The sequence below is a fragment of the Scomber scombrus genome, chromosome 3 (assembly GCF_963691925.1).
Source record: "Scomber scombrus chromosome 3, fScoSco1.1, whole genome shotgun sequence".
Lineage (NCBI taxonomy): Eukaryota > Metazoa > Chordata > Actinopteri > Scombriformes > Scombridae > Scomber > Scomber scombrus.
Window position 1 is genome coordinate 6,307,549 of NC_084972.1, and position 8,988 is coordinate 6,316,536.

The 8,988-nt window shown below is 38.3% G+C and overlaps 1 protein-coding gene across 1 annotated transcript; it reads right to left on the minus strand.

Annotated features, from left to right (window-relative positions):
- Nucleotides 1-186: 186 nt before the first annotated feature.
- On the minus strand, nt 187-6,435 carry LOC134003581 (bactericidal permeability-increasing protein-like). The gene is made up of 16 exons (XM_062442825.1): nt 6,374-6,435; nt 5,146-5,253; nt 4,947-5,061; nt 4,733-4,864; nt 4,476-4,631; nt 4,198-4,261; nt 3,213-3,273; nt 3,041-3,132; nt 2,745-2,921; nt 2,598-2,657; nt 2,342-2,509; nt 2,179-2,246; nt 2,034-2,076; nt 1,883-1,946; nt 458-534; nt 187-310 (listed from the first exon to the last, which is right to left on the minus strand). The coding sequence occupies exons 2-16, from the start codon at nt 5,246-5,248 to the stop codon at nt 269-271; spliced, it is 1,422 nt and encodes a 473-aa protein (XP_062298809.1). The 5' UTR covers nt 5,249-5,253; nt 6,374-6,435; the 3' UTR covers nt 187-268.
- Between the last annotated feature and the right edge of the window lie 2,553 nt (nt 6,436-8,988).

The following is an 8,988-nucleotide window of genomic DNA, read 5'->3' on the forward strand; positions in this document are numbered from 1 at the left end:
GACAACAGCAACCCCTCCCCCCACCACCCTGCAGACTGTCTTCTGTTGTGACAGGACTGCAGTAACCCTGTTCACTGCCCTTATCTACATTTTTGTTCTGGAGAAAAAAAAACATGACCTGAATGAATTATTTTTTAGCAATTTAACAAAAGAGAAACACAAAATGATAAAAATCTCAGGTGTTCTCTTCGATTTCAAATAATAACTGGTTGTGCTTTTGCTGTGGTTTTGCCTCCGTGCCTCCAGTGTTGAAATGAATACTGGGAGTTCAACCGGCAAACTGAACATCTGTCCCAATCAGCATGTAGTCCTAAAAATAAAACACAACAGCACATAACAGGTTTGAAATGAGGAATTCTGTTGATGTTGATCTAATGTGTTTCTACCAAGTAAAGGGTATACAAATGGAGCTAGTTCAAAAACACACAGTTCCGTAGAAAAATATACAATTTCTTACCTTCAGGACCTGAAGCTCAGTGTTCACAAGCTTCATCTTTCCAAGTGAGGGAAGAGGGTATCCCTTTGCGAGTTGAACTATAAAGTAAAATTCACAAGTTTAGATAATATATTCACAAAAATATAATGAGGCCAACATTATAGTGATTATTAGCAGTGGTTTTATAATATATTTAATTATATAACACAGTTCATGCTTTAAACGAAGCTCAAAGGGTTTTACTAAAAAAAGATAACCCATAAAACAACACAAGATCAAAATAAATCTTGGCAGGACAATCAGTAAGTCTAAGAAACTGAGGTATTTTTCATTAAACTGATAATGAAAAAACAAAAAAGAATTATGAAGGTATAGTAAAATACAGAGACACTAGAAATAAGCAAGGAGGTTAAACAAATACGACTTTCATAATACAAAGAGGTCTTTTGAGCTTGTCAGTCTAATGTGCTAGGCTACGGTTACCCATTAAACATCCACAGAGGTAAGTTTAAAGAAAGGCACATTCCCAATCTCCTCGGATTGGGGAGTAAGGACATCTAATAAATTAGCAGAGGATGATCCGAGAGTGCGTGAGGTGACAAAATGATAACGATTCTCCAATAGTATACCCCAACTCTAATTAATCTAGAGCTGATTTGTTTACAGCTTTGCATAAAAGTAAAAGAATGGCCAATTGTTTTAAAAACAAGAAGCTGATGTTCTCTGCTTTCTGTTTTATATGTATTGGACTCACGCAGCAGAGCTTTAAATAAACTGAAGTCCATCTTTAGAGTGATTAGGAAAGCATTACAGTAGTTTAGTCCAGTTACAGTTGATTGTGCAGGACATGCTTCGCACCAACCTGAATCCATGTCAACATTCTAACACCACAGGTTGTGATTGAAGGTAAGTGAAAACTAGTTAGAGACCAAACCCAGAAGATGAAATGGCTAAAAGTGCCTTAATAGACAAGTTGTCCAGGATCTGCCACTCCAAGTGGTATAAGTATGAATACAAACTTGACCACCTCAACAAATGCAGCATCACTCTGTCTTGTAGGACAAAGATATCATAACAATGTCCTTTGTTTCTATAATTGACAGTGCAAAAGCTTTGTGGCAGTACATGAATCACCGTCTGCTTGAAATGAAGACACGAATGAGCTTTTCTGTATAATTACCAACAAGTAAAGGTTGAATTGTGGCAATGTGTCTTAAAAGTAAGAATTTGGTTTTGCAATGCTGCTGATTTCAGTTAGTCTAAAATGATCCCAAGATTCTTTACTTGTAATTTGGTAGCTGCAGCTGGATTGCCTAACTGAAGGGAAAGCTCATCATGTGTGGTGCTGGAGGCGAGCCATAAGACTTTCCATCTTGTCTGTCACTACATTGCAGAAGGATAAGAAAGCAACAGCCTGATAAACAAAAAACTTCCTTTAGAACTCACCATTCAGTCTTGGTATCACCACCACTTTCAGGACCATTTGCAGGATGCTGTCAAGGATTCCGACCTGTAGGTTAGGGTTAGGGTTAAGGTTAGTTTGCTAAGTTGCTGCTGATGATACATACTGGGACTCATTTTAGAGTGCAGTTCTCACCTTAAAATCTCCCACATAACTGGTCCCCAGGGTCAGACCCATCCTGTGCAAATAAGACAAAATTATTCTGTGATGTCCTCCTCACAAGGACCTTTTGTCCCCATGTTCTTCTGTGATAACAGGATGTGATTTTTTAGTAACTCACTTGTTGAGGGAAACAGCTCCAGCAATCCTCACTCCACTGACAAACACTCGGGCACTGACACTGGTGTCCTGTATAAAGACAGTATGGTCAGAAAGGTTCCTCTTAATGTTTTCGTAAACCACTCAATGGCATTTTCAGTGTTCCGAAAACCGTGCCAACATACCAAGTTTAGGACAAAGAGTGGGGAAAGTGTGGCGTTGGGTTGGATAGCGTAGGCCGTTACGGTACCGGTGGCTTGAACAGTCACGTTGTTGGCTTGGTATGTGACAGCGGGATCTTTCACCGTCTTCACCAGCATTTTCATCATCAGACCTGGGAAGCGTTTGGCGATCTGAAAATGGACCAAGATATCGGCTGACAAATTCCCCCAGAAATGTGTGTTTTGTAATAAAAATGTGTGATGTGTGTAGCCCTGTCACCTGTGGGATTAAGGCTCCGAAGGTTCTGGTGTTGAGTCGGATGGGAGAGCCTTGTGGGATCTATTGTGACGGGGTGAGAAAGGTTGTGGATCAGTGCAAAAATCGTGAAAACAGTGACCCATTAGGAGTCAAGGGCACACAGCCTACCATGTCATCAGTAATGTACAGGCTGAGGGCTCCAGCTTTGTTGTAGACAAAGCCTGCAGAGTTGGTGGTGAAGGCAGACACTCCGATGTACAACATGTTGGTAGTCTGGGGTGGCAGAGCAAAGACCGTGGGGGAGAACGGAGGCTCCTGATGCTTCCCAATGTTGTAAAATTCACCCTAAAGGGAAGAAGACGAGACAGAGACAGAAGAACTATGACAATCTGTTTCTTTTATATTCACATGGAGCCTTCAGATCATATAATCTTGAGTAGTATAATGTTTAAAAAAAACTCTACCTTCAAGCTCAAGTCAATAGAAGATTTTGAAACGGTGGGCGATGCCACCATGGAGTATTCAATCTCTGCATACTTGTCCACCTTGGCTACAACTGCAGTAGGGTAGACAGTTATTCATAGTATTCTACGTTCATGAAACCTCCAAATGTTTGACACAAACAGAATATTTTACCATTGAGAGTTTTCAGTTGAGGGTTCAGATCATTCACTGCATCAGCCACCAGAGGGCACAACTGCAACAATAAACAACAGAGACTCAATTTCTATACTTTAAACAAAGCTCTGTGTCAGACAATGATCACTGAATAGGGGAAAAAACAAACTGTCCAAATGGGTAAAAACGGTTCATAGTCAAATTGTTATCAGTGAACCAACAGCAGAGGAGAAATGTCCCAAGTCATCCATGGCTACTATTGTTTTTGTGTCCATGATGTCTAACTTTAATGTTATAGAATTTTAAGCCAGAGAGTAATGAAGACACTGACTGACTGACTGAGTTTTTGGTCTGAAGCCTTTTAGCACTAAAAGTAGCTCTTAAGTCATGTAAGAAGAAGTACAAACAATCCAAAAAGACTAGTGATGACTGTTACTTTGTACAGCTTGAAACAAACTAGGAAAAAAGTATCACTGATTAACATGGAATATCTCAGCTGTGTGTCAGAAGTATTTAACTGCAACCAACTGCAATTAATACACAATTAAAGCTGATTTCATTGCCACCACTGGATAAGCTGGTAAAACTGGCATTATATGTAGAATTAGCCTTTCATAGGATGAAGATTTGTATTGTCAACTGGAAAATATATCTCGATGCCTTACTTCAATCCTATTTAGTATTTCTATTACAATTAAAAGTCCTGCATTTTAAATCCTCCTAAAGCACAAAAGTATCATCAGCTATACTTATTCAGTTAGATAGTTTAGTCCATTGGTTCTCAATTGTTTTTGGGCTCTACCAAAGGGTCACAAGATAAATCTGAGGGGTCCAGAGATGATTAATATGGGAGGAAAGAAGGATACAAAAAGTTCTGCTGCACAAATATGGATTCATTTTTCACATTTTGTCTGATATTCGTTTTTTACTCTGAAGTTTTAGAGCCATTTAGGTTAAATTATAGGTAAATAAGATTCTGCGTGAATAAATCATAGACTCTCACCTGTTTTTGCATTTCACTGCGTATGGCCTTAGAAGCGAAACTTCTGAAGAGATTGTACAGCCAGCTGAAAAAAACAATAACCATCAGAGTTAGGGAAGTACAGTGACTGCAAACATTTTGACACACTTTTACCTTCCAGTAAATAGGAAGGTGTATCCAGACTTTTGACTGGTGCTGTATGCAGTGTGTCAGTAAAATTGGAAAAACACAGTCAGTATTTTACTAAATGAATTCTCTCATATGAGTTTAACAGCAGTGCACAGCAGGGTTTATTTCACCTGGCTCCGCCGTGGAACTTGACATTCGCACTGCTGACACTAGCCGCACAGTTGACGCTGCTGACCACAGGTCGGCCCGTCTCATCACTCCTCATGGCAATGCTTGTAGTGATAGAGACTCCATTCACGTTCAAATCAAAACTTCCACTGTCCTTTCTGTTAAGAGAGGGGGAGGGGGGGGGAGGGGGGGGGGGGTCACTACTGCAGCAGGGAATGTATTTTTAAAAAGTATAAAGGAGATATCTCTTCTTACTCACATTATTCTGAGGTACTTGACCCTCCAGTTTCCACGCAGACTGATGAAGGCGTTACCAATAGACAGTTTGATACCAGTCCCTGGCACTAGTTCCACTGCAGACTTAGGTAATGCCACATTCACTATTTGCATACTGGAAGAAACAATGTTTTTGTAAAGGCGTTTGTAATTTAAAAAATCTTTTTACAAGATGGGTTAATAAACAGGAGCCTTACTTTGACAAGCTATACCGGACTTTGCCAATGGGGGACACTCTCTTTTTCCCTGAAACATCTGGGACTTTGATGGTTTTGAGCTTCTGCCCGATGGAGAGCATCCCCAGTTGCCTGCCTAGCAAAAGACAAGAACGTTTGATGATGAAATTCTGGACAGATCTGTGTTTTCAACTGAGGAAACATTTGCTGCAGAGCTTACCATATTCAAGTCCTTTTCCTGTTAGTTTGACCTTTACTCCAGGATTGATGCTTGAGGTCGCAGGGACGAAAGCCACCAGGGCCAGCCAACAGCACAGGAACATCTTGACTTTTGGGAGATAGAGAGAACAAGATCTTGATTAGTTTTCTTCTCTTTTATGAACATGACACCATAAAGTGTGTGCAAAGTTTCTGCTGTTCTTCAAGGAACACATGGTAGCAATAAATCAATGCTTCCCTTTTGGATCGTTCTCAAACTATTGTCTTGAATTTCGTACTTAATGTCGTAATTCACACTTAATCAGTAATTCTCACAGTGAAGTCGTTGATTTTAGGATACCTGCTTCATTTCAACCTTGTGAAAGAGCTGACTGTCAGTGCTGTTGATGAAATCACATGACCACTGATAAGTCAGCAGGCAAGCCAGAGTTTTATTAAATTAGGCTGGGATTAAAGGCCAAGTCCACCCAGTTTTTTTTGTCCATTTTGAATGTGAATATTTGAATTTGAGTATTACAGATGGAAAATGCAGTTTGTAGAGCAATTAAGTCATTGCAGTTCAAGACAGAGTTGCAGTATTTCACTTTCACTGACAATCAGGAGCTCCATCTATCATTCAAGAATGAAAACAAAAATCCAACCCATTCTATCTTGTGCTTTTTTTGGATTTGGGCTCTGAAAGTCTAAAAACAGACTGAATAGGGCACAGAATGAAGTCACATAATCGGAGACATGTGACAAACTCATAAGGATGTTTTGAAGAGGTGCAGAAGTGCAGTAGAATGTATAAGTGTGTCAGTTTTGCACAACAACCAAATCCTAGGTGTAAAACACTGTGTAGAAACCCTAATTCACCACTGAAAACCCCAAAACATTCATTATCACTGACTGTTCATATCAAGCCATCATCACTTAATGCTGCCAAAGCATCTAATTACACAAAACAAAACAGTAAATATATTTCCTAACACTATTTTCATCATCTAAATGGTTTCTCAACAGCAATTAGGGATAATCCTGTACATAGATCCACCCTGTCAAAACACTTCATGAAAAGACTAAATAGGTCAGCTCTTGCATACACGCCCACACATATACAATCTTACAGTGTAACATGACCCATTAATCAAAGTCAATGGGACATGTTAAAGTTTATCCCTGCATTCCGCTTTTGCAATGAACATTTTTAAATATTATTATTCAGAAAACTTCTTCAAAGTCACTCTTACCTGAAGGAGAAGCTTGTGAGTATCAGGTGGTTTCTACTGGTGTGTCTGTCTGCCAGTCTGACTACCAACAAGGCGGAGTGAAAGCAGAAGAGAGGCACGTGCTTTATAATTCACTTAACCAATCAGGAAACTGCACTTGGTGACAGGGACTGTCCCAGATAAAGCAACAATGGAGAAACGTGTTTTTATCAATATTTGCTTTTTTCCTTCATCTTAAAAATGATTGTGCCTTTGCGTGTTTGTTCTGTGCTGTGTTGGGGCTGGCAAGTCTTTAGTTGCTTGTATGAGTTTCTAGAAATGTTCAGTAAGGAGAGCATGACAGTTTAAATGATACCTTTGTCCTCTTGTATTAAAAAGGAATGATGTGCAGATTGTAGCTACAAATCTCCAATATTTTGTCCAATAGCTACACAGCATTCCTGCCAAATATTAGCCATGATTACGAAAGGAACTAGAAGCAGTAAACTGTGTTTATTTACTTATTTGTTTGCTTATTTGATAGGGACAGAGTACATTAATGGTCAGTATAAAATATGATGTAGCAAGAATGCAAATTTACATCTGTAGTCCCTATGCAGGTAAGAACAATATGCACATCCACATATGTAAATACACAAGTGGAAAAAAACAAAAATATCTTGTACCAGTGCAGGACGAAGTACTCAGATCCTTCACTAAAGTAAGAGTAGAAATACTGTCATCTAAAAATACTCAATTGCAAGTAAAAGTCCTGAATTGAAAAGGTAGACTGTGTTTGTATTACTGATTAATACACATGAGAGCATTTTAATGTTGTAGTTTATCCATGTGAAGCCAATTTTAGATACTTTGGGTAGACTATTATATCATATTATATATAAGTGTACACTTTATATTGCACCTTTCATATTAAGTGCATGACACATTTTTTTTTAAAGAAAATAAATGGGCCACAATTTAAACAATAGTTAGAATATTCAAATATTTAATGTGAAATTTTCATCTGAAAAGTAACTAAAGCTATCAAATAAATGTAGTGGAGTAGAAAGTACAATATTTCCCTTCGAAATGTAGTGGAGTGGAAGTATAAAGTAGTATCACATGGAAATACAAAAGTAAAGTTCAAGTACCTCAAAGTTGAACTTAAGTAAGTTGTACAAACTTGTACTTTCTACTTTTGCATTGCACACATTTTCGGACAGAAGTGATGACACTGGTGGTTTGCACATGAGCAATTTGAGATGAATAAAGGTGGATGTGTGAGGCACTCTTGTATTGCAAGCCATAGGGACTTCCTAGGTTTACTTCCCTTTACTACTGTTACCATTGATTGTTAGCTGCTTTCTCCAAAGGCATTCATTTAAAGGAGGTTGGGCAAATCCATGCAAAGCCTTGTACATGAAACAAGCATTTTCTTCAAATTTAAAGTGCTCAAAACTCTTTCCAGGATGTTACAATGATGGAATGAAGGAATCAAACACTTTTATGGCTTCATGTCCCATAGAGAGTTGTATTACCTGATCATTTTCCTCTTTCAGTATCAGTACAATACACAAAGCAGTAATAATGTAGTAATGGAAAATAAGATCACCCTCAGCAGGGACAGAACAGAGAGTACTCATGTCAGAATGATTATTGGGTACATTTGTTGTCATTATTATATTTTTTAGCATCAGTTGGTTTTGATTTGAAGGTGCTACATAAAGTGCAGTAAATGATTTTCTGTTTTGTGAATGAAACACAAGCAGCAGCATGAATATTACAGTTTGTTGTTGTTTTCTTGTTACAACTGGCTACATACATACTTCAGTAGAGTCCACATCTTCAAAACTCATCACACAGTCAGCTTCTTCAACACACTGCTGGGCACAGCAGTTCATTTTACACACAAAGCAAATCCTCCCAACAGACACTAACACAGCAAGTCCTGTTCAATCAGACACACTGATAAAAAAAAAAAAAAACAGTAGCACACAATGATCTTTGTATGTCTTTGAAGTAGAAAAGCATTTTATGATCTCTAGTTTTTTATTGTGTATATTTAGTTTTCATTACATAATAGTAGACACAGTAGAAAACAGTAGAATGCATAGCTCTCTATGGGACGTACTACAGTGTATTCAACAGGAATGAGTCATAGAAATGCAGCAGGAAAGCTTTCAGTGGGATTTATGTGTCACGATTTGTTTTGTTTTTGGTTGAATATCCTTGTACCTGAAGAGTTTTGAAGCGAGTGTGTAAACTAGTAAAATGGCCTGCACATCCACAGAATTTTGTTGGTTATTTTTATTTTTAGTATTAGTATTTATAGTATTCAGGGAATTTGAAGGCTGTAGTCAATAAATGCTTTTAGTGTGAAAGCAATGCAAATGTGAACACAGTTTTTGGTCCATAATTGATGCTGTTGTGTTGGCTGTTTGAAAAGCTTTGAGGGTGCACACTCACTATTGACCCGGGGATGTAACCAACTGTAAAACATGGTAAACTCTGTCATTCATAAAGTGTTATTGAAAGGTTTCACTGTCAGAGCTAAAAATGAGTAAACAGCTGACAAGTTGTACCCACATACTGGATTATTGTTTCATTTTTCATCTTGAAACACAGTGTCAGAGTACAACAGGCTGGCCCAGACTGAC

Excerpts from the sequence above, each read along its gene's own strand:
- LOC134003581 (XM_062442825.1), bottom strand. The coding sequence starts at position 5,248 with ATGTTCCTGTGCTGTTGGCTGGCCCTGGTGGCTTTCGTCCCTGCGACC. Across the intron at positions 2,922-3,040 it reads CTATTGACTTGAGCTTGAAG|GGTGAATTTTACAACATTGG; the intron begins GTAGAGTTTTTT and ends TCTTCCCTTTAG. Across the intron at positions 2,510-2,597 it reads TCGGAGCCTTAATCCCACAG|ATCGCCAAACGCTTCCCAGG; the intron begins GTGACAGGGCTA and ends GTCCATTTTCAG.